Source organism: Drosophila elegans, unplaced genomic scaffold, assembly GCF_018152505.1.
Source record: "Drosophila elegans isolate 14027-0461.03 unplaced genomic scaffold, ASM1815250v1 contig_133, whole genome shotgun sequence".
NCBI classification, from domain to species: domain Eukaryota; kingdom Metazoa; phylum Arthropoda; class Insecta; order Diptera; family Drosophilidae; genus Drosophila; species Drosophila elegans.
Genome location: NW_024545499.1, coordinates 1,794,155 through 1,817,136, shown reverse-complemented (window position 1 = coordinate 1,817,136; position 22,982 = coordinate 1,794,155). Strand labels below are relative to the sequence as shown.

The 22,982-nt window shown below is 47.5% G+C and overlaps 5 protein-coding genes across 9 annotated transcripts; 4 read left to right on the top strand and 1 right to left on the bottom strand.

Annotated features, from left to right (window-relative positions):
- The first annotated feature begins 457 nt into the window (after positions 1-457).
- LOC108149622 (elongation factor Tu) lies at positions 458-3,179 on the top strand. The gene is made up of 3 exons (XM_017277351.2): positions 458-1,126; positions 1,188-1,953; positions 2,951-3,179. Exons 1-3 carry the CDS (start codon positions 722-724, stop codon positions 3,148-3,150), a joined length of 1,371 nt encoding a protein of 456 aa, XP_017132840.1. The 5' UTR covers positions 458-721; the 3' UTR covers positions 3,151-3,179.
- LOC108149620 (unconventional myosin-Vb) lies at positions 3,144-11,627 on the bottom strand. Of its 5 annotated transcripts, XM_017277346.2 has the most exons (19): positions 11,534-11,624; positions 11,235-11,469; positions 10,046-10,859; positions 9,744-9,982; positions 9,193-9,681; positions 9,043-9,136; positions 8,744-8,970; positions 8,572-8,595; positions 8,026-8,139; positions 7,076-7,962; positions 6,488-7,014; positions 6,290-6,425; positions 6,019-6,116; positions 5,747-5,927; positions 5,177-5,689; positions 4,975-5,106; positions 4,387-4,915; positions 4,105-4,329; positions 3,144-4,046 (listed from the first exon to the last, which is right to left on the bottom strand). In XM_017277346.2, the coding sequence occupies exons 2-19, from the start codon at positions 11,262-11,264 to the stop codon at positions 3,903-3,905; spliced, it is 5,403 nt and encodes a 1,800-aa protein (XP_017132835.1). In that variant the 5' UTR covers positions 11,265-11,469; positions 11,534-11,624; the 3' UTR covers positions 3,144-3,902. The 5 variants fall into 5 exon arrangements, with proteins under 5 accessions (XP_017132835.1, XP_017132836.1, XP_017132837.1 ...); XM_017277347.2 differs by having other exon boundaries at positions 11,235-11,626; XM_017277348.2 differs by lacking the exon at positions 8,572-8,595 and having other exon boundaries at positions 11,235-11,625.
- Positions 11,628-11,890: 263 nt separating this feature from the next.
- On the top strand, positions 11,891-15,074 carry LOC108149668 (DNA replication licensing factor MCM4). Its single transcript, XM_041707456.1, has 7 exons — positions 11,891-12,078; positions 12,140-12,453; positions 12,511-13,439; positions 13,500-13,871; positions 13,932-14,298; positions 14,371-14,823; positions 14,887-15,074. The coding sequence occupies exons 1-7, from the start codon at positions 12,006-12,008 to the stop codon at positions 14,980-14,982; spliced, it is 2,604 nt and encodes an 867-aa protein (XP_041563390.1). The 5' UTR covers positions 11,891-12,005; the 3' UTR covers positions 14,983-15,074.
- A 1,028-nt stretch (positions 15,075-16,102) lies between these two features.
- Positions 16,103-18,365, top strand: LOC108149665 (mesoderm induction early response protein 1). The gene is made up of 3 exons (XM_017277410.2): positions 16,103-16,889; positions 16,956-17,551; positions 17,621-18,365. The coding sequence occupies exons 1-3, from the start codon at positions 16,154-16,156 to the stop codon at positions 18,047-18,049; spliced, it is 1,761 nt and encodes a 586-aa protein (XP_017132899.1). The 5' UTR covers positions 16,103-16,153; the 3' UTR covers positions 18,050-18,365.
- A 1,344-nt stretch (positions 18,366-19,709) lies between these two features.
- Positions 19,710-21,899, top strand: LOC108149672. Its single transcript, XM_017277418.2, has 2 exons — positions 19,710-20,784; positions 20,846-21,899. Exons 1-2 carry the CDS (start codon positions 20,559-20,561, stop codon positions 21,670-21,672), a joined length of 1,053 nt encoding a protein of 350 aa, XP_017132907.1. The 5' UTR covers positions 19,710-20,558; the 3' UTR covers positions 21,673-21,899.
- The last annotated feature ends 1,083 nt before the right edge of the window (positions 21,900-22,982 follow it).

Sequence of the window (22,982 nt, the reverse complement as noted above, 5' to 3'; positions counted from 1 at the left end):
TAAACAAACATATATGGAACTCTAGAAAATCTACTATTTATAGTAACTTCAGTAAGCAATTTGTTTAATAAACCACGTCCATATACTATACTCAAAGCAAATTAGTATTAGCTGAGAAAAGTTTGCAAAATGTCACTGGAAAAAACATTTGAACATTTTAAACAGGTAAGAAAAGCACGAAGAATGTTCAAAGTAGCTAACGACTTCTTATGTCAATTAAATGTTTGACATAATTTGGTTTTTAACTGCTGTTAACAAGGTACGATTTTTAAATAAAAATAACATGTATACCCTTTTACTTAACTTTAGAAACAAATCAAAATTTTTAATGACCAAAAAAAACCTTTTGAAAATAACGATTTTTCTCAAATTTTAAATAGTAGAGCAAACAGAGCAAAATAGTATTGTTAATAAAGACTTCTAGAGCACATTTAAATGCGATCAAGGAAATGTTGAAATTAAATTAAAGTTAAGCTACAAAGATAATTTTCTTTCAAACATTTGGAATAACCCTTGCTTAAGTTTGCACCGACTTTGAATATTTTCTTTACTTTTTATTGTTAACTTCTCCCGACCTTATCAAAATTTGGAAAGTAGTCTGCCCCAGTCCACTGATTTTTTCGCTGTGTAACACTGGCCGAACAGCTGTTCTTGTTTTGGTTTTCCACGACGTGCACTGGTTACGTGCTCTGCCATCGGATTGCGGAACTCGACGGTAGCAATGAGCGGACTGCTTCCCAAGTTATGGCGTCAATGTGACGCAGTGTTTCTGCACCGGATCAGCCAGGCTCTGGGCGGTTCCGGCGTCCAGCAGAGCCGGTGGAGCGGAGCACGTCTGCTGGCCACCAGTGCGGATAAAAGTCCGGCCACCGGGCTGCGTGAGCTGCCGCACTGCAATGTGGGCACCATCGGTCACGTGGACCACGGCAAGACGACCCTGACCGCCGCCATCACCAGGATACAGTCGCAGAAGGGTCTGGCTGAGTACCTGTCCTACGACCAGATCGATCGGGCGCCCGAGGAGAAGGCGCGCGGCATAACCATAAATGCCTGCCACATTGGCTACGCCACCACGGAGCGGACATACGCCCACACGGACTGTCCGGGTCATGCGGACTACATAAAGGTAACGATGCCTAATATTTGCATATTCCAGCTATTAAAACCATTTTCCTTGTGCAATGCAGAACATGATCTCGGGCGCCTCCCAAATGGATGGCGCCATCCTGGTGGTGGCCGCCACCGATGGCCAGATGCCGCAGACCCGCGAGCATCTGCTGCTGGCCAAACAGGTGGGCATTCAGCGCATTATTGTCTTCATAAACAAGGCCGACCTGGTGGACCAGGAGGTGCTGGAGCTGGTGGAAATTGAGATGCGAGAGATGCTAACCGATTTTGGTTTCGATGGCGTAGGTAGCCCTGTGATTTGTGGCTCGGCATTGCTGGCTCTTCGCGAGGATCAGTCGGAGTTCGGCGTTCCGTCCATTGAGAAGCTATTGGAGCAATGCGACTCCTACATACCAACCCCACAGCGCGATGTGCTCGCCCCCTTTATCCTGCCCATCGACAATGCTTTTACGGTGCCCGGAAGAGGGACCGTGGTCGTGGGCACCATTAAGAGGGGCACTATTCCCCGGAACGCGGATGCCGATCTGCTGGGCTTCAATCAAAACCTGAAGACGAGCATCAGTGACATACAGATCTTCCGGAAGAGCGTACCGCAAGCGCAGGCCGGCGAGAATGTGGGCGCACTGCTGCGAGGCATCAAAATATCCGCCGTGGAACGAGGAATGCTGCTCTGCGCGGCCAATTCCGAAGATATTTCTAACCACTTTGAGGGTTCCATGTACCTGCTATCGCGGGCCGAGGGCGGTCGCGTTAAACCCATGCTCTCCAAGTATATTCAGCAGCTGTTTAGCCAGACGTGGAATGTTCCCGCACGTATTGATATAGGTAAGTTTTAAGATAAACTACACAGGACAACCAAACAAGACTTTGCTGAGGGTTCAGGCTTATCTGTACAACTAAGTATTGGTGGAGTCTTATCTAAGCATATTTTTTTGTTATAGTTTAAGATACATATCTCAATTATGAGTGCTATTTTTTAATTTATAGAATTTCTTCTACCTTTTAACGGCTCAAAAGCTAGGAACATTCATATAAAACTTAAATTTTTAAATTAAAAATCAGTAGGCTGTGCTAGCTCTTCTCACAGGTAAAATATTAAAGTGCATACATTTTGAGAGGGTATTATATATTTTGACCCTATAAAGTATATATATTCGTGATCATCATCATCAGGGGAGTCGATCCAGCCATGTCCGTCTGTCTGTAGGTCCATCAGTCCGTCCGTTTCTACGCAAACTAGTCTTTCAGTTTTACAACTAACAGCAGCGAGTATATAAGTCGGAGCAAGCCGTATCGGACGATTATATCATATAGCTCCTTTAGGAACAACGGGAAAAAAATTTTCAAAAATTATAACTTGGCTGTTTTTTAAATTTTGTTTGTTCTATTTCGAGGTATAGTCATGGTTTATTATTTCAGAAATTTTAATATGGATCAAATCGAACGACTACATTAAATAAATTTTAGAATAATTAGTTTTCTTCTCTTTTTTAATTTATTATGAACTACGCTTTTAATTTTGTTCAAATCGAAATGATATCATATAGCAGCTTTTGGAACGATCTAATAATTTAACTTGAAAATCATCATACCTTCAGGATTTTTACCATTTATATAAAAATGTTCGAAATAGCTGACAGGGGTTTAAAAATTGCCAAAGTTTGCTATCTTTCTCGTTCTTTGTATTTTTAATAGCCTGAACAGGCTGTTAGCAAGTTTACTTAAAAAGTTATAGACATTTAAATGCAATTCAAAAATTGAACAAAAACTAACTATACAGATATGCTAAAATAAATCTCTTTTAATTCCCACACAACTATAGTTCCCAGTGAGGCGATGCTGATGCCGGGTGAGCATGGCCAGGTGCGCGTCACCCTGCTCCGGAAAATGGTCATGACGCCGGGCCAGGCCTTCACGATTCGCGAGAATGGAGCCACAGTGGCCACCGGAATGGTGACGCAGCGACTGCCTTCCCTGGACCTGCCCAAGAACAAGCTGTCAAAAGTGATCGTGGATTGTTAACGACTCTGAATTATATTTGTACAAATTCACAACTTTCTTTTTTTTGCGTACTTTTGTTGTTTATTTTTTTTTGTATGTGTTTAGGTAAATTGCTTGGAAAACAAATCCCAGCGTATTTTGGGGCTGCTTATCTTTTCATAGTCTTCTGCCATGGCTGAGAAATGCAAATAACAAATTACAAACTAAACAGAATATAAGAATACATAAATAGAATGGAATACAACAGAAATGATACAATCTTCTCTATGAGTCTTAGTCTATCATCTGCAGTTTCGGTGTTACAAGCTTTTCTTTAAGGCCACAAATCGGCCAGGTTAAGTACATTCATTGTATATATATGTATATTTTCTAAGGTACAAGGTTCAGGCAAGGAATGCTCTTTCAGTTGTCGGAGTCTCACTCCTGGCACTTATTGCGTTTCACAATCAAAGGTTGGTTCTAAACCTTCCATTACTTTTGCTACAAATAGTTCGTACAACAAAAAACTAAACTTGGCAACTTGGAACGGATGCCATTTGTTACTTGGAATGGATGTAAATGGAATGGAAACGGGTTGGTAATTTAAACTAAACAGGAACTACATACAATTCGGCAAAACTTCTAAGCATCGTTTCATTAACTAATACATTCTCTAAAAATAAGAACATTAATTTCTGCAGTCGTTATAATCGTATAATACACAAAAAGAAAACGGTGTCATGTCATCCCAAATGGCAACGAAACTTGATCGACAATAGGACATCCCATGACGCTTAAATCTTTGTGAGAAACTCGTCCAGGTTAAGATGCGACGGTAGATCGATGTCCTCCAACTTGATGTCGCTGTACCTGAAGACCACCTTGAAAGGGTGAATGAACTTCTGGTCGATGGTAAATTCGTCGCTATTGCTCTTTTGCTGAAAGTTAGAATCGGAATATGAGGGCATGCATACTGAAATATACGGTTACCCATACCATTTGCCGGGCATTGAGTGTCTCGGTCAGTTTGTCCAGAAAAACGTTTGTTATTTCACTCTCGTAGTCATCCAGCTTGTAAGACTTCATCACCTTGAGGACCTGCGCCGTGCTCAGCGAAGTGCACAGATCACAGATGGTCTGAACATCCTGCTCACTTTTCCGGGACTGCAGCAGTTGCGAGACCTGGTTTAGAGGCGCCAACGGTGCCAGCACATCATTCGACTGCAAGATTCAAAATACGTTAGTCTTGAAACCCTGTAAATGAGCAACTTGACCTACCATCTTCTTGCTGCGCACCCAATCCTCAATGCAGCCGATGTTGTAGCGGATTATCATGCCCGTCTCCCACATGCATATGTCACCCCTCAACATCAGGCAATTAAGGGCCACGGCGCACACAAAGTAAAGCAGCTGGTGGAATATCTGCTCCGCATAGCAGTTGTCCAGGCCAAAGTGCTGGAACTGCTTGTAAAAGTGCTCCAGCTGCCCGATCAGTTGCTTCCAAGCCGGACCGCCTCCGTGCTCCGGCGACGAGGAGGCTCCAATCGACGGAGCTCTGCTGCGCATACCGTGCGCATGCCGCCCACGCTGAATCTCGTCGTTGTTGAGAATCGCTGGCACTATCTTTGGGTCCAACAGGCCCTGAATCTGCATGATCAGCGCCTGGTAAAGATTCACAATTAGGTCAAGAATTACGCGACGGTACTCGAACAGGTTGAAGTTTTTCAGCTGCTGCTGGTTCTGTTTCTCGGTGTTGAATTTCACGTACTCCGTCACGTCGCCGTATTGCTTGAGGAGATTCAGCAGTCTAATTAAGGTTAAGGATAATCAGTAAATTTTGATTTCACCGAATTTTTTCCGACTTACGTTATGGAGTTGACAAGCCAAATTACACGGTTCTCAATTGGATGCGGCGTGCGGTGCATTTTCTTGATCTGTATTACAAACTTACTCAGCAGCTCTTTCACATCATCGTCGGCGTTAGTCAAATCGGTATAACTTGAACGGAAAATGGAGTTATATTAACCAAGAGTTCTACACTCTGCTGTTTCCAAGGCAACAAACTCACCGAATGCACATAAAGATGAGATAGGCTGGGAAACCGGGCAGAAGACCGACCACTGTGCGTGGAGTCAAAGCGCTCAGCAGGCGTTGCAGAATCTTGTCCAGATCGCTGCTGTGGAACTTCATGAGACCCTGCGGATTTTGGGACTTTTGCTTGGTCACATTGGCGCCCACGTCGCTGGACGTGCCGTTGGCCTTATTGCGGCTCATCTCCTCCTCCAGCTTGTGCTCCAGCTGGCCGCCGTCCTGGCGATAGGCCTTCAGCTTGGCGTGTGCCAGCTTAAGTTCCTCCTGCACGAGTAGGAACTGGGCTACAGCCTTCTGCAGTTCCCGCCGCAGATAACGATCGTTCTGCTTCAGGGTATCGACATTGGCTTCCTCGAACTCATCGATGCTCTCGAAGATCACCTTCTGCAGCTCATCTTTCTCGTTGTTCAGCCTTTCGATTTCCTGCGTCATCTCCACGAGCCTGCTGTTGTGCTCCTCCGTTATGGCCTTGAGCTCAGACTCGAGTTGACTGCAGATGAGAGGAAAAGAATTAGCTCTGCATTCTCCTTTTTAGACCTTCACCCACCGATTGATGAGCTTCTGGGACTGGAAGGCCTCCATCAGTTCGTTGACGTCGTTGCCCCGCAACTGGAGGCTCTCCGGTTCGAGGGACCTCATCGACTGACTCTGCTGCAGCAGGACCGCCTTCAACTGGATGCATTCCTCGCGGCGCCTACGGACCTCTTCCTGCAGGGCGGCATGCTGGGCTGAAACGGCACAGAGTGGAAGGAGGAGGGAGAGATGGGTGTGGGTCAGTAGGACAACTCCGTGGGTCGCACCTCGTGCGCTGGCGGTTACCATTGAGCTCGTTGATCTCAACACCGTGTTTAATGCTCGTTCGCAGCTGATCGTACTCGCTGCGCAGTTTCTCGTTCTCTACCTCAAGCTCGGAGACGCTGTGTGGTTGGGTGGTGAGCAGTGTGCGGCAGTGATACATAGATGTAGATACAAATGTAGTTTGTTCAAGTTTTAGTTGGAGTCGTTGTGGTTGGGTGCAACATCGATCGCGGGTAGCGATCTCGTGTCTGCGTACGGTCAGTATTGTGGGGCCTGTTTAAAATACACTTACCGGAACGAGTCCTCGGTGGGCTTGTGGCGGCTTGCCAACTTGATGTACTGCTCCTGCAGGTTCTTGTGCTTTAGCTTTTCCTCTTCGAGAATGGCACGCAGCTTCACCACCAGACTGGTGGAGTCGTTGTACGCATCTAGATAGGTCAGAATATAGTATTATTCGCTTCACAAATTTGTCTCCAAACAGTGGTCTTACAGTTCTTGCTTAGCAGATCCGGCGGTCGGTTAATGTCCAAGGTGTTTTTGGCCGAGGCGTAGCCCACATCGTCCTCGTTTTGGCTGGAGGCGTTGCTAGCCTTGCGCCCGTGCAAACTGAAACTTCCGGCCGTGAGTCGACTGAGCTCCTCCTTCAGCATGTAGTTCTCGTTCTCGATCACCTCCTTGTCCTTGATCGCCCGCTGGTAGGCCTCGTTGAGCTCCCTGTTGTCGATCTCGGCCATCATGCGATCCTCCTGGGTGCGCTGGCTGACCTCTGCGTTTTTTGCCATCTCAATTATCTCGTCGATCTGGCGGCGCAGTTCCTCGTTCTCCAGGCGCCACGTCTGCTTCTGGCTGATCCAGTCCTCCTGCGCATGGCCGTTCTCCTCGAGCAGCTGCATCTTCTCATCCCGCTCCGCCTCCAGCTGCTTGTTGAGTGCTTCGATCAGCTTGTCCTTGTCCTGGCAGGCGGCCTTCACGTTCTTGAACTCGGCTTCCAAAGTCTTCTTCAGCTCCAGTTTCATTCTGCAAAGGAAAACGGGATTACGGCTTCGGATCAAGAACTCTTTGCGCCCTGAATACAGACTTTAATACACTGATCTCGCTGGTCTTGTGCTTCAAGTTGCTGTTGTCACGATTCAGCTCGTCGATGCGCTGCTGCATCGAGATGATCTTGTTCTCAAGTCCCATGTACTTGTTCTCCATGTGCGAGATGGTCTTGGCCTCGGCCTTTAACCGCTTGAACTGACGGCGGGCCAAAAACCTACGAATCGCCGCCTGGCAAATGATGATGTTGCGCCGCCGCTTTTGGTAAGCTCGTCGCGCCAAGGCACCGCGCACGAATCGCTGGATCTGAACCGCCCGATAGTGATCGCGCATTGCATGGAACTTGCTTCGGGCCATCATGCCGCGAGCATAGGTCTGAATGCCGGCAATTGAGTGGCGCAGGCGCAAGAAACGACGACGGCATAGCCAACCTCGAGCATACTTCGACAGGATCAAGCCCGCCCGAGCCTCACGCATCTTCTGGACACGCTGGCGGGCAAGAAAGCCTCGCGCATGCCGCTGGATACCACCGATCACCAGTTGGAGACGCAGGAACCGACGCCGGTAGATGAACCGACGCACCACCGACTGCACAATTGTGATGTACTTCTTGCGCAGATTGGCCCGCACCTGCTCCAGGAAGGCCACCTGGCCGGCGCGGAAGAAGATCTGAGTGTTTCCGAAGCGGTACTTATCCTCATCCGGGATCCACTTCATCACAATGTTGCGGCACGACGTCTTCATGTCGTTCTTGTCGAGCTTAGAACGATAGACCAGCAGCTGGTAGCGCATGTAGAAGTCAGGATAGAGCCATCTCGAAGGGAATCCCGCGGCGGAGATGCGCACTGTTTCCAGCACACCGCAGGCTCTTAGCTGCTGTATGATTTTGGCCGTCTCCCACTTAAAGGCAACCTTATCATCGTTGGGCTGCGCGAAGTAGTCAAATTGTTAAGATTGTTTATGATTATATATCTCAGTGTACATCATCACCTTTATGCAGCGCACATAGTGCGGTGTTGTGGCATGTAACGTGGATATCAGCGAGGCCAAACTCTCCTGAAACTGCGATCCCACTGTTTTTCTATGCTGCTTGGAGGGTACAACCTTATAATAAGTGAAATTGGGGATTAGTAGAGCGACTACAAGAAGTGGACCAACACATAGTAAATTTTAGATTTTAACTAACAGCTTTTGTTAAAATTTAATTTTAAATACATTTGTTGTTCAAAAAAATATTTTACGTACTTTACTTTCATTTAATTGTTGAGTTAAAAAAAATAAATTATGATGAACAAAATCATAAAAACATAAAAAAAATTGTCTTTGAAAAATTACAACCTAAAATCTGACACCTGACACCTTTTCTGGTTAATAAATCAATTCTCAAAATGAAACATCTTATCTATTACTTTAAATTTTTGGGTGATAATGTTGTTAAACAGAGGTTTCAAATATGGGTGACTGATTAAAATTAAACTAATGTATGTCTTTGGGTTAGTCATTTCTTTGGTAAAATTAAATAGGTTGGTAACTAACTCTTCGACGCGTGTCTTTCCCTTGCTGTGGGGCATTCCGAGGGACGTTGGCGGTGAGCAAACGACAAGCGTATGAAAAATACAAATAGCAGTAAAGACAACGATTACAAATGGACAAAGTGTACAAGCGGTTTGATTCACAAGCTCCAAGCTGCACTCGGGTAACCACAAACCTGTTTGCGGCCAGCACTGATAACAACACGGCCGCCCAATGTGGACGATTTGGCGGTATCCACGTTCAAGGTGTCAATCTCCTCGAGGGTCATCACCTGCTTGACCAGGGACATATTAGACTCGCTCAGCACTTGGGTCAACTCCTTGGAGACAGTGTCACGATTCTTTTCCAAGAATCCGTTCACGTCATACTCGACTGTGTCCGAGAAATGTTTAATGAAGAAGCCTAGCAAATGAATTGATTTAAAACCGTTATCAATTTACTAATATTTTGGGCAAATATCACTGATTTACTTACTTGTGGTACCAAAACGAGGCTTTTCGAAATGCGGAAATTTACTGCATTTTCCTATGAGTTTCCCAGCCCAGCTTTCGTCGGAACCCTTGGGCATCTGTGGATTCACACAAATAAGGAAATAATTAAAAAAATAAGTCAAACCTATCTTACCCTACACTCCTCGTCGAGCAGGTCCAGCACTCCCAGTCGAGATTCAATCAGATCAATGCACGGCTGATTGTCGTAGAAGTCAATCATCGTCCAGGTGATGCCCTCCTTGAGGTACTCCTCCTGCTCCAGCTTAAAGACATGCTGGTTGAATTGCTGCTGGAGCTTCTCGTTCGCATAGTTAATGCAAAACTGTTCGAACGAGTTCACCTCGAACGTTTCGAAGCCGTAGATATCGAGGACGCCAATGAAGCTGCACTGCTTGCTACCGTTGTTGAGGCTTTTGTTCAGCACACCCACGATGTACTGGAACAGCTTGGCGTAGATGTGCTTGGCGAGGGCGTCTCGCGCCGCCTGCGCCGCCTCAATGCTGTTCGGTATCAGCACATATTCATTGACCGACTCTATCTTACGCATCAAAAGCCACCGACGCAGATCCTCGGCGCTCACCCGCAGCAGATCGCCGGTGATCTGCAGGTGGATGTCGTTGTGCTGATGAATGGATAAATTGTTTTAATTGGAGATGAAAATCGGTATTGAAATGTAGGGCTTACGAATATCTCGCAGGAATCAGTGTCTTCCTCCTCGCTTCCTTCGTTAAACTTTTTAGACACCTGGATGTTGCCCAAATGGAGTATACCGGCCAGAATCTTTACAATGTCCGCTATCTGCTGAATGGAGAAGCCTAGCACGGTCATGGCCTGCACGGTTTCGTTGAACTGGTCCGCATCCGAGACCCGTTCAATATCCGGTGCGCCGCCCATGTTGAGGAACTCAAACTTGTCCTGGTGATCTGTTCAAAAGAACTTATATGATTACTAACTAGTCTAAAATAGAAAAGGATTCTTGGACTCACCCAGCACCAACTCCGGATACTTGGCACGCGCCGCGCACAACTGGTAGAATATGTGATAGTTGCGCTCGCCTTGCGCCTGGTACACCACCCGGGACTTCTCGAGCAGGTAGGTGTGCATGGTGGCCCCCTGCAGGTACATCACGCCCATCTGGTTGCGGAACAGCAGCTTGGTGAACTTGCCAAACCGGGAGCTGTTGTCATTTCGGGTCGTCTTGGCATTGCCAAAGGCCTCCATGATCGGTGAAGATGCCAGCACCTTGCGCTCGACTTGTGTCTCCGACTCGGAACCTCCGACGGCGGCGAAGTACCTCATGGCGTACTTGGCGGACACAGTCTTGCCCGCGCCCGACTCCCCACTGACGATGATGCTCAGGTTGCAGTTCTCCCGCTCCAGTTTCGTGTAAGCCTCCTCCGCCAGGGCAAAAATGTGCGGCTCCAGATCGCCCATGGCATGTCCCCGGTACGCCCGGATGATGCTCGGCCCGTAAAGCGGCATCTCCGCGTACGGGTTGATGGCCACCAGGATGATGCCGCAGTAGGTGTAGATAATCTGGCGCTCGCAGAAGCGGACGCGCAGATTGTACAACACCCCCGGCTCATGCAGGTAGGACAATGTGGTCAGGTCGTTCTGTCCCACCAGAATGGCCGGATTGCGCAGCGGAGGCAAGTCGCTGCCATCGGCCTTCAGTTTGACCTCCTTGAGGCTTCCCGACTCGGTGCAGATCTTCAGGAATCCGGCGCCCTTGCGGTAGCTCTCCTCCAGCGTGGCGCTCTCCCACACTTGCTCCGCATGGGGCACCCAGATCTTGGCGCCCTGCAGAAAAAACGTTTGTGATTAATTGGAGTCATGACCTGCAGTCAAACCCAATTCCCGCCAGAGACCCAGTGCGGTGTCTTATCACCCAAGCTTATCGCACAACCCATTTCTGTGCCGATAAGGCGCTTCTGTGATTCACTGCCAAACATTTTCGGGGGCTGCGATGCAGTCATCAATGGCTAATCACCTGCCATGGGAACAAATCAGGGCCAAGAACTGGAAAATGGCACTCACACACACACACACATTGACCAAGGGGAAATCACGTTATGGGTGCAATTTTATATTGGCACCATTTGCAGACGACACCGACACCGCCGCAATCTGCCACGATGCACTTGTGGGGCATCAATATATTATACTGTGTAATACCTGCGCATATAGCATCTCCTCGCTCGACATAGTTCCACTTGCTCCTCGTCCACCACTGCCTCTTCCTCTGCCTCTGCCCGCTTCTTCTCCTTCTCCTTCTCTTCTTCCTACTCCGCGTGAATACGAGAGTGAGTTGTGCTCATAAATCCCGTTAGCTTTATTCCCTTTTATGTTTTGGTTGTTTTGGTGTTCTTTCCAGGCCCTGGCAGCCTATTTAAATGACCATTTTCGCTGTCTTTTTGTGTGGTTTACTTTAAATTTTCAATCCAAAGTGGTTAAAATAAGTTATGGATATTTACAAAATTTTCGAATTCATTGGTAATTTTAGGACCACTACTCCAAAGTGTGAGAAAAACAAACAAACTTCCGTCTCTGTCACCGACTGACTGACTGATGTATTGTTGTTGCCAAAAGGGCAGGGTTGCCAAAGGGCGCGCAGTTGAAGCCAAGTAAAATATATGGGATCTATTTGCAATAAATGAAGTTGAAGTATCTTTACACAACTCGAAAAAGTTCTATATAGTCGCTGGAAAAGTATATTTACTCTGGATAAGCCCCCAAAAAAACTCCTTAACATTTGGCGCGCAAGGCCCTGCAGCGTGTTTTGCAACACTGCTTACTCACCGAACTACCTTTTCCAGCACTTGAGCTGGCATTTTCCCGCGTATTTTTACTTGAGCTGCGACACCAGCGAGGCATCGTCCGAATTTTGGTCACAACAGTTCTAGTTTTCCTGCAGGACAGATTAAATAAATATACAGTTGTACGGATATGTCAAGCCCCGCTCGTTCGCCCAGTGTCGGAGCTGCCACGCCAAAACAGGGAGCCCGCACGCCTACGAGAGGTAAATATTTGAGTGTGCATATGTGACATTGTTTGGAAACCAAGCGTCTTTTTGCTTGCAGGCGTTGTTACGCACGATGTGGAGACTCCCATGCGCATGGGGCCAGGTAGGGCCGGAGTTCGGCCCTCGGACAACATCAGTTTGCCGCCCACATCACCGGGAAACATAAGTTTGCCGGCCACCAGTCCGGCCCGAGGACTGGGAGCCAACATGAGTGAGATCGATTTAAGTTCGCCGCTCAACTACGGCACGCCCAGTTCGATGGGCTCTATTCGCACCCCGCGTTCCGGAATTAGAGGCACTCCGCTGCGGGCACGTCCTGACATCCGGACGGACAAGCGCATCCGCCAGGTGGCCATTGGCGGTGGCTCAGGGGTAAGTGGAAGCCAGCAGCAAAACTAGAACTTTAGCTAATTTGCCCTTTGTATGCAGCTGGAGCCCATTCCTGAGAAGGGTTCTGAGACCACCGATCCTGTCTCTGAGTCCTCGCAAGCACCACAACTCGTTGTCTGGGGCACAAATGTCGTTGTCAGCCAGTGCAAGTCCAAGTTCAAGTCGTTCATAATGCGATTCATTGACCCCGGTGCCGAGCAGGACGAGATCTCCGAGAACATCGATGTGAATCAGCCGTTGTATCTGCAGAAACTGGAGGAGATACACACTTTGGAAGAGCCGTACCTAAATCTCAACTGTGCCCATCTGAAGACCTTTGATCAGGACTTGTATCGCCAGTTGATCTGCTATCCGCAGGAGGTTATTCCTGGTTTTGACATGGCCATAAACGAGATGTTTTTTGAACGATATCCGGCCGCCCTGCTGGAGCACCAGATCCAAGTGCGTCCCTTTAACGCAGACAAGACGCGCAACATGCGCTCCTTGAATCCCGAGGACATGGACCAGCTAATCAGCATCAGCGGCATGGTCATCCGTTCTTCGAACGTTATTCCCGAGATGCGCGAGGCCTTCTTCAGTTGCAACATCTGCTCCTTCAGCACTACTGTCGAGGTGGACCGCGGTCGCATCAACCAGCCCACGCTGTGCACCAACTGCAATACGAACCACTGTTTCCGCCTGATCCACAACCGATCCGAGTTCACGGACAAGCAACTCGTCAAGCTTCAGGAGTCACCGGACGACATGGCAGCCGGGCAGACCCCTCACAATGTGCTGCTGTATGCCCACAACGATCTGGTGGACAAGGTGCAGCCAGGAGACCGTGTTACCGTCACGGGAATCTACCGGGCCACCCCTCTAAAGAGCGGGGGTCTCGGGTCTTCAGTGAAGAGCGTGTACAAGACCCACGTCGATGTGGTGCACTTCCGCAAAGTGGACAACAAGCGGCTTTACGAGGAGGAGGAGGGGTAAGCTTTGTTGGCTAATATTGATCAGAAAAGCATTTCCTCACAACAAATACCTTTCAGCAAGGATCACATCTTCCCGCCAGAACGTGTTGAGCTGTTGCAGTTGCTGGCCAAGAAGCCAGACATCTATGACCGCCTGGCCAGGGCCATTGCACCATCAATCTACGAGAACGACGACATCAAGAAGGGCATCTTGCTGCAGCTTTTTGGCGGCACAAAGAAGAAGCACGCAACTCTCGGCCGTCAGAACTTTAGATCGGAGATTCACCTGCTTCTGTGCGGTGATCCGGGTACTTCCAAGTCCCAGATGCTACAGTACGTCTTCAATCTGGTGCCAAGATCACAGTACACATCTGGTCGCGGTTCTTCGGCAGTTGGTTTGACCGCCTATGTGACCAAAGATCCGGAGACACGCCAGCTGGTCCTGCAAACGTAAGTATTAAAGCGTGATTTCACATTAGAACTGTGTTTCACATGGTTTTTTATTTTCAGAGGTGCTCTGGTTTTGGCCGATAATGGTGTTTGTTGCATTGACGAGTTCGACAAGATGAACGACTCGACCCGTAGCGTGCTCCACGAGGTGATGGAGCAGCAGACGCTGAGTATTGCCAAGGCGGGCATCATCTGTCAGCTAAACGCAAGGACCTCCATCCTCGCAGCCGCCAATCCCGCCGAGTCGCAGTGGAACAAGCGCAAGAACATTATTGATAATGTGCAGCTTCCGCACACCCTGCTCTCCCGTTTCGATTTGATCTTTTTGGTCCTGGATCCACAAGATGAGATCTTTGACAAGCGTTTGGCGAGCCATTTGGTCTCTCTCTACTATGTGACCCGGCACGAGGAGGAGGACACCATGTTTGTAAGTACAATTGTGAGCTATTTTATTAATGAAGTTTGCAATTAAACGATTATTTTTAAATCTATTTTTCAGGACATGAGCGTTCTGCGCGACTACATCGCTTATGCCCGCGAGCATCTCTCGCCCACGCTGTCGGATGAGGCGCAGCAGCGACTGATCCAGGCATATGTGGATATGCGCAAGGTGGGTGCCGGACGTGGCCAGATCTCAGCCTACCCGCGCCAGCTGGAGAGTCTTATTCGTCTGTCGGAGGCGCACGCCAAGGTGCGGCTTAGCAACGAGGTGGAACTGCTGGACGTGGAGGAGGCTTGGCGACTCCATCGTGAGGCTCTTAAGCAGTCGGCCACTGATCCGTTGTCCGGAAAGATCGACGTAGGTATCCTCACCACCGGACTATCCACAGCAGCCCGCAAAAAACGTGCTGATCTAGTGGCGGCCATCAAGGAGAACCTCAAGAAAAAGGGCAAGGTTCTAACAGTTCCCTACCAGAAATTGTTTAACGACATTAAAGAGGGTTCACAAATTGTGAGTATATACATATTGGTTTATCCGTCAGAGTACAATACCATAATTAATTAACTATTCTAGATGATTACAAGAGAGCAGTTTGAGGATGCTCTGAAGGAGGTTCAGGATGAAGGCGCTATTGTTGTCATGGGCAAAAACACTATTCGTATTTGTTAATTTTATGTTTATCTCATTCGGAACCATCAACTCATTCATTCCTATTCTTAAGAGCAACTAAAAAATGTTTTTCAATAAAAAATTTCTAACTACGTTGTCCTGTTTGCGTAAACATTTTTTCAACTAGAAAAATATTGGTATTTAAATAGGTATGCAATATTCTTTAAGATTTAGTTTAAGCTCAGCTGGATGTTGATAACGCTTCCATGGCATTTACCAATATGGACGACAAGGAAGAGGAGCTGATGGTAGATTGTAGAAGCAGCCACATATTGTTGTGCTGCGATCAGAACATTTTCAGGCAAAATAGATTTTAATTTCGAAAGAAATCAAAAATTGCGCCAACCTTGCATATAAAAGCCAGCTGTTGTAGTGGTGGCACAAACGATATATTGTTAAATATCGGTATAATTCCTGTGTAAATAAATGCGCATTAGGGTAAATGCGTTTTAATGCGCCAAAGGAATCCGGGTATTTGACTGTTTCTAAACCGTTTGCTGAAAGCTAGACTTGAAAATCCTCATTTTTTATATACGGTCAAGATTGAAATCTGCGCATATCGGACGTTACAATACAATTTGTTACAAATACATTCTGCTGTCAAATGAACGATTGGAAAGAATGCATATGTATTCGCACTTCAATAAAATTCACGAAAACCATAATATACCGATGACATTCGCGAACACGCTAATATACCGATAAGTTATGAGCTAGTTTACTCATCCCTATCTATGTGATGTTGCCAGACCGGCCCAATTACCGTTGGCTCTCGTTTTAAGATTACGGTTAATAAGTAAACTATATTGATCGATATCTCGTTATATGTTATAGCGTCTGCACACAGCCGCTCAAAATAGTTGTAGCGAAGAAGTTGATGTGACCCATTCACACAGGCACCCGCTGATGAAAAAAAAAAGCTGATCGGCCTACTAGAAGTAATCAAACCTAAAAAGAAGAAAGAGAGAACTCAAAATTCAATTTTCCCGCCAACAAAATGGATATTAAAGCAAAACTATTGATCAGACGAACAAAACTCCACGATTCAACAGCTTGAGAATACCCTTGGCCTAGCGAATACCCCAATTGTAGTGCCATTTTTAGTGGATTTGCGCTAGAGTATTGCAGATTTTTTGGCGCTCTGACCGCTGCCACACTGTGTGTACGGAAAATGATGGAGTTCGGGAAATCGTCGGAGCACTCCCAGCACAGCGCCTCCGAGGCGTCGGCGGACTCCGGCAGCCTGGCCAACAGCGACCTGGCCGTCACGCCCACCAAGCGGCATCGCCGCAAGTCGCCGGCCACCAGCTCGGACAACACCAGCACCAGCGTCCAGCCGCCCATGTCGCCGTCCTCGTCGGTGGTGGACACCACCTTTGAACCCACCATCGACATGATGGTCAACGACTTCGACGACGAGGCCACGCTCAACGAGGAGGAGGCCCTGGCCGACATGGAGGCGCACAGCGCCGAGGACGAGATAGCCACGCTGCGCGAGGAGAGCGAGATGCCCATCGAGGAGCTGCTGGCCAAGTACGGCGGATCGGCAGCTTCCCCGGCAGTCAGCAGCTCCAACCGCTCCGGCAGTAGCTCACGACGTGCCCGTCGAGCCACCAAGCGCCAGTACCAGGAATTGGACACGGAGGCGGCCCATGCGTCCACCTCCACTTCGAGCAGCGCCTCGCAAGTGGAAAAGCCCAACGAAAGCTTGGAGCAGGAGGAGCGGAAGGAGGTGCCGGACAAGCAGACATCTCTCCCGGAAACAGGAGAAGCTTCATCCATGGACACAGAAGATGCATCACCGTCTGAAGGCCCCAAGAAGCAGCATCGCTCCCACTTGCTCAACCTTTATCCGGATGAGTCCTTCTCCGATCTGGCACCCCCCTGCGGTGAAGAGACTGAAAGATGTAGGTATTAAGCCAATCCGTAACAGAAACTGAACCTAACGATCCCATTATGTAACCCTTTTATAGTCACTCCACTGCAGACGCTCTTCGATGAAGTGGAGGCCGAGGAGGAGGAGGAAAGCGAGTCCGAGTTGGACGACGCCCGAAAGATTATAATGGTGGGCCGCGACTTTCAGGCGGAGATTCCCGAGGGCCTCTCGCAATATGGCGACATATTACCCTACGAGAACGAGGATCAGTTGATCTGGGAGCCCAGCCAAGTCAGCGAGCGAGAGGTGGAGGAGTACTTGGCCAAGATCCAGGAGACGCGAACCATAGTCCCACCAGAAAGCGGGGCAGAAAGTGCGGCAGACGAGGAAGCTGAAGCTATAGGTGCTTCTGCCGAACCACCGGCTACCACTCCCGCTCCTGAGACGCCTCCCAAGGCACTGCCTGCGACCGGTGCCGCCGCCGACCAGGAGCTGGTGGTGAAGGACAACGAACAGGCGCTTCACTTGCTCGTCCAGTGTGGCTACGACTTCAAGGAGGCGCTGCGCCGCAAGCGTATGAATGTCCTGCCCCTCAGCGACACCATGAGCAGCTGGTCCGAGGACGAGTGCCTGAAGTTCGAGGAGGGCATCCAGAGGTTCGGCAAGGACTTCTATCAGATACGGCAGAACCAGGTAAAGGATCGTCCTTCGCCCGCCGATCGCCCCTAGCGAGTAATCTGTGGGCTCGTTGGGCTCTTTCAGGTGCGCACCAGAACCATGCGTGAGCTGGTCCATTTCTACTACCTGTGGAAGAAGAGCGAGCGCCGGGATCAGAGCTTTGCTCTGAACGATACCATCGATCACATGGACGTCTTTATCAATGAGGCGGGCGCAGGAAACGGGAGTGGTAATGGAAATGGTGCTGGGACTGGGGCAGCCAACAGCAACGGCAGCTGCTCCCCGCACAGCAGCAACGGTCACAGCAACGGGGACATGTCCGCCCTGGAGAAAGATGCCGTTGCAAGTCCACGAAAGCCCGCCTCGAAGAGTTATTCCATTATGACTGGGAGTCAGACGGCAGGAAATGTGCCTGGAGGAAGTCGCAAGCGGGGCGCATCTACATCCGCCCCAGCGCCCCTGGAAGACGAGGACAACAACGTCGAGGAGGAGTCCAACCTGGCCACTGCGTAAACGGCAACTCCATCATCACCGAGCGCAGGCGCTTTCGATCAGGCTGGGCCAGGCGAAGTATTAGCAGGGCGCCTTCATTACCATTACCACTCACTATAAATATGCATACTGTACGTGTAGTATAAACCATATGACTAAACATATATATTCCAGATTCTTAAATCGAAATCTCTCATACCCCGTAAAGAATTTCTCTATTGTTAAGTATGCGATTCCGAAACCAAGTACTTATCGCTTATATATACAATATATTTTCGCTCAATCCTTGAGTTTCGTTGAATGTCAATAAATGTAATAAGTATATCTTTGAAGTTAACTTGCCATCGATCAAATGTTCTCGCGATTTGGGATAATGGTTTGAAATTTAATAATTGAAATATTTTGACCTGTAAACATTTTTGAAATTGGATATAGCACATCAGCTTTCAGGATTTTGTAAGTTCCGTTACCAGCTTATCTGCACGACGGTCTGGAATTCATTTTGAAAACAAACTAAATGACTAATTCACATAAGCATTCCGGATAGTTCGATTTAGAAAGAAGATATATAGCATGTATATACAACTATTTAAAACTTAAATCTTTCTAGAAATATATTTTGATTACGCCCAAAAAATATCCGTATTAGTTTCTGATTCAAATGAATATATATTTTTCAACTCCTTATATAATTAAAAAAAAAGCAGATTAAATTATAAAGATTTTCATTATATTTTTTGGTGCACAGAAAATGACACCTTGGCCAACCAAACATTTTTGTGGGATATCAAAATGATCAAAAAATAAATTTTATTAAGCAAATTGTACATTTTGAAATATTAGATTAGGAATTAAAATTTCTAATTAGAAACCTTAAAAAAGTATAACTGGGATTCGGAAACAAAACTTTTTAATGAGAAAACAATCTTGGCGTTTTAGCTGCACATACAAAAAATAAGTTCCTCGCAACAAGCTTGTTTGTGTCGAAGTTTCCGTACTTTTTTATTACCCACAGAATATTAAAAATGTAACTTTTTGAAAAACACGGTCTATTTAAATTTTATCAAAGAACCGCATGATATTATATAAAACAACAATATATAATCAACAGTTTCTTTCGAAAGGAAAAATACATATTTCTGAAAGAAATTCGTGTTTGGATAAAATCTATAATACAATTTAAACTATTAAACTATTGAATATATTTACAAGCCCGGTTCAAGGAGTTTACTACACGTATTTATCAAAGGCAGATGCAATGTACAAGCTAAGTATTCCTTTTAAGTTAACCGGAATGAAAACAAAGAACCGGTCCGTACATTAGTATGTATGCCTGTATCTTTTTCCCTAGTTTTCTTCGCAAGACGTTCTTGAAAATGGCCAATTACGGTGTTGGATTCCCACTTATTGGTCGGTTGTCCGTCCACGTATATGTACATACATCTGTGTTTGTGAGAATACGAATGTGTGGAATTGCGGCGAGGATCAAATGTCAAGCTGAAACCTAACCGCAAAGCTTCAGATCTGATAAATAACCCCGGTCGCCAATTGTCGTGTCTGCCTCACTTGCATTTTCGCAGTCTCAAGAAGAGGAGACTCAACCCAAAACGTGCAAAGTATGTATATGTACATATATTTTTACTACATAGAAATGTACATACAGACAACGGATACAGTCTTCGGTTCCAGGCTCACGATCGTTCCAGCTGGAGCTTTTGTTCCCACACACCCTCGTATAGGTGTATGTATGTATGTATGAATGTACTGGCTCCACTGGCGTGGCGTGAATTTTGTACGTTCACTCCAGCTCCATTTCCAACCAACCAGCCAGCCGACCGTAGTAAAATCCAGTTTTGATAAAAATAAACAAAGTACGCTACACCGCGCTCTATACGCTACTCTATGAATTTCCAGCCTTTGCGGCAGGTTCACCTGCAAAAAGGATCTATTTTAGGGGCTAAGCGGGGTGGGGCAGTAAAATCTCTGGAAAAATGTTTAGCCCGAGAGAGAGTGACATGTCCGCTCAAGTCGCTGAATGGACGGCTGGAATGCTTTAACCTCTTTCTGTTGCAGAGCATATTGGATTCGTTACGGCGGGCCCACAACGGCGAAGTTAACAACCGTAAAAAGCGCAAATACGACACAGCGAGTTGCGGCCAGCGGAAGCTTAACATCCGGATAATATTGCCAGGCGGTTCAGTTGTTGTTCTGCTGCCTCGCCTGCTTCTTCTTCTTCTTCTTCGTAGTCTTCGGTTCGTGGCAAAGCCTGTTGCTCAAGCCTCTCTCCTTCTCCTTCCCGTCTCCTCTGCCGCTGCCGCCTCCGTCCGCTCTTTCCACGATTCTCTCTCGGCACCGCCAAAAGGCACGTAAACTGGTTGTTGCTGTGCTGGTTGGGCCGTACACTTCGTAGTGCCCGTATTTTTCGTATTTTCAGTGCTGGCTGAGCGCTTGAGCTGCGCGATTCGCTTGCCGGGAAAATCGGAACTGGAACTGCCCATCGGGATTGGCTATTGGCAACTCGGATCTGGACATGGAGCTGGCCTACAATGCGTCATCGTCGGCGGCCCCCGTCGCCTCCGCATCGGCCTCCTTCGCCTTCACCAACACCGCAAAGCTGCCCATCGAAACGGTGAAGCGCCTGATTGCCGCCGTCTCCCGCCGACCCATGTTGTGGCTGCGCAACAATGCCAATGGCCAGAAGCGCAGCGACATCACGCCCGTCTGGTTCGAGGTGGGTCAGGATGTGAATCTGCCAGGTAACTATTTGTCGATCTTCTGTATGGGTATGGTCCCCTCTAAAACAGTCCCCCTCTGCAGCCGACATCTGCCGCATCAAGTGGGGCCACCTGAGGGACAACTTTCGCAAGGTGTACATCCGCAATAACCTGTCCAATGAGACGCCCTCGTCGTGGCGCTTCTACAACGACATGAGGTTCATGGAGCCCGCCGTTCATGAGAATATCATGCGGCAGACGCGAAGCAGCAGCAAAAAACACCCACCCGGACACTGGACAGAGAATAACAATGTTTTGGAACCGGGAAAGTACGACGCAATGCCCATCGTGGCCACGGAGCCCATTTGCGAGATCAGTGATAGCTACGATTCGGAGCTGCATCAACCCAGCTTTTCGGACATAAGTTCGTTCTTCGAGGATCGCGACTGCCACCCGCCGGACAGCAAGCGGTTCAAGCTGGAGCCGCATCAGGCGGAGGAGGAGGAGGATGACGATGACTTCGATGAAGATGCCGCCTCGGAGAACCTGGATGAAGAACGGAGCAAGCGGGTAGAGGCCTCAAACCCCGGCGTGTACACCATTGAAGTGCTGGACGATGATGAGGAATTGGAGCAGGCGGTTACCAAGGCCAAGAGTACCAATACCAGCCACAGCTCTAGCCTAAAGAGCGAGCCGGAGGCCAAGGTGTTCTCCAATTCGCAGTCCCCCACTTCCGATTTGCCCTTCAAGTACATCAGCACGGATGCAGCAACCAACACGGATCCAACTGGAGGCGATCTTCAAGATGAGGCGGATCGCATGTTTCTGCTCAGCCTGATGCCCTTCCTGCAGAGATTGGACAACCGTCGTCGACTGCGGGTGCGCCAAAAGCTGCAGAACGTGCTCATCGAGGAGCTGGAGTTCGGCTGAGGATCCTAACAGGATACGGATTCCAGGGGGAATGTGGGAAATGTACTTTATAAGCTTAGCTTACAGTATTATAAGAACGTGACTGACTAACTCTGTGGATCTGCCTACATACGTAGCATGTAATCAGTATTCCGGCCTGCCTTCCTTTATATAAACACACTTTCATACATACCATATTATAGTATACCTACATATGTACGTTTCAAATAGACGACCACGCCAGCGTACTAACTTGTCTCTTTCTGAGGATAGCCGCTTGGTTTTACCTGTATCTGCGTTCCGGTGCACCTGCGCCTTTTACCTGCGCACCCCCGCTCTCCGCCCACGGTTTCGAGTTCCCAATTATCCACGGCCACGGCTCTTGCAATCGCATTTTTCAAGCCACGGGCGGCTCGAAATTTTTGTCAGTGCAAAACAAGTTCCTTAAGGGTGGTGTATGTGGCCAAAACAACAACAAGCAGTCGCAGTACAGCAACAACAACAAATCTATCCGCATTTTCGCGCCACATGCGCCGTTAATGTAACGCACTCTTGCTCGCTCTCTTCCGCTCACGGTCTCTCCCGGTCGCTCAGTGGGTTCCGGATGGTCGAAGTTTGAAAGTGCAATGGCGACTGCGAAATACTCTAATAGGAAATAGCACTTTAGTTGATATCGAACGATATCGTTATTTTGAAGCGGATCTATGTACACTAGAGCTGTCCGTATTGAGGAAAAAATGAATTCTAAAGTCTGCGCTTTAGCTTTGGTGATTATCATTGGGCGTATTTAGCAGAATCAGAATCAGTCACTAATCAGTGATCAAGTTTGTTCTGCTGAAAGCGTATGATACATTACGCAATAATCAATTATTTTTTGCTTGTTTTGTGTACATTCTTATTTTTCTGTTTATTCTTATCGATATTTATACCATCGATATAGGCTAGCAGATATGTATCATGTATCACGAAAAGGTAGCGTACTATTTTTACGCTCCTTTTTTGCTGATCACGATGGAAGAATTTTTGCATACGCGTTTAGATGAACTATCGTAAGAAATCCATCAGTGATCAGTAATCTTGTTGTCCTGCTGAATAAGCCCACTCATTCGTACTGTTGTCTTACATACATACATAATTTGTTTTAACTGACATCACATGTCGCATGAGTAATTTTTTGAAAACTTGAGACTTTTACTCAACGCGTATATTCATCATAATTTTCGAAGGTAAATACTTTTGCTGGAAATAATGCTACAGTTTGTTTTATGATCGAAATTCTTGGACAAAGTTAAAATCGAATAAAAGTGGGCATATACTTAAATATTATACGT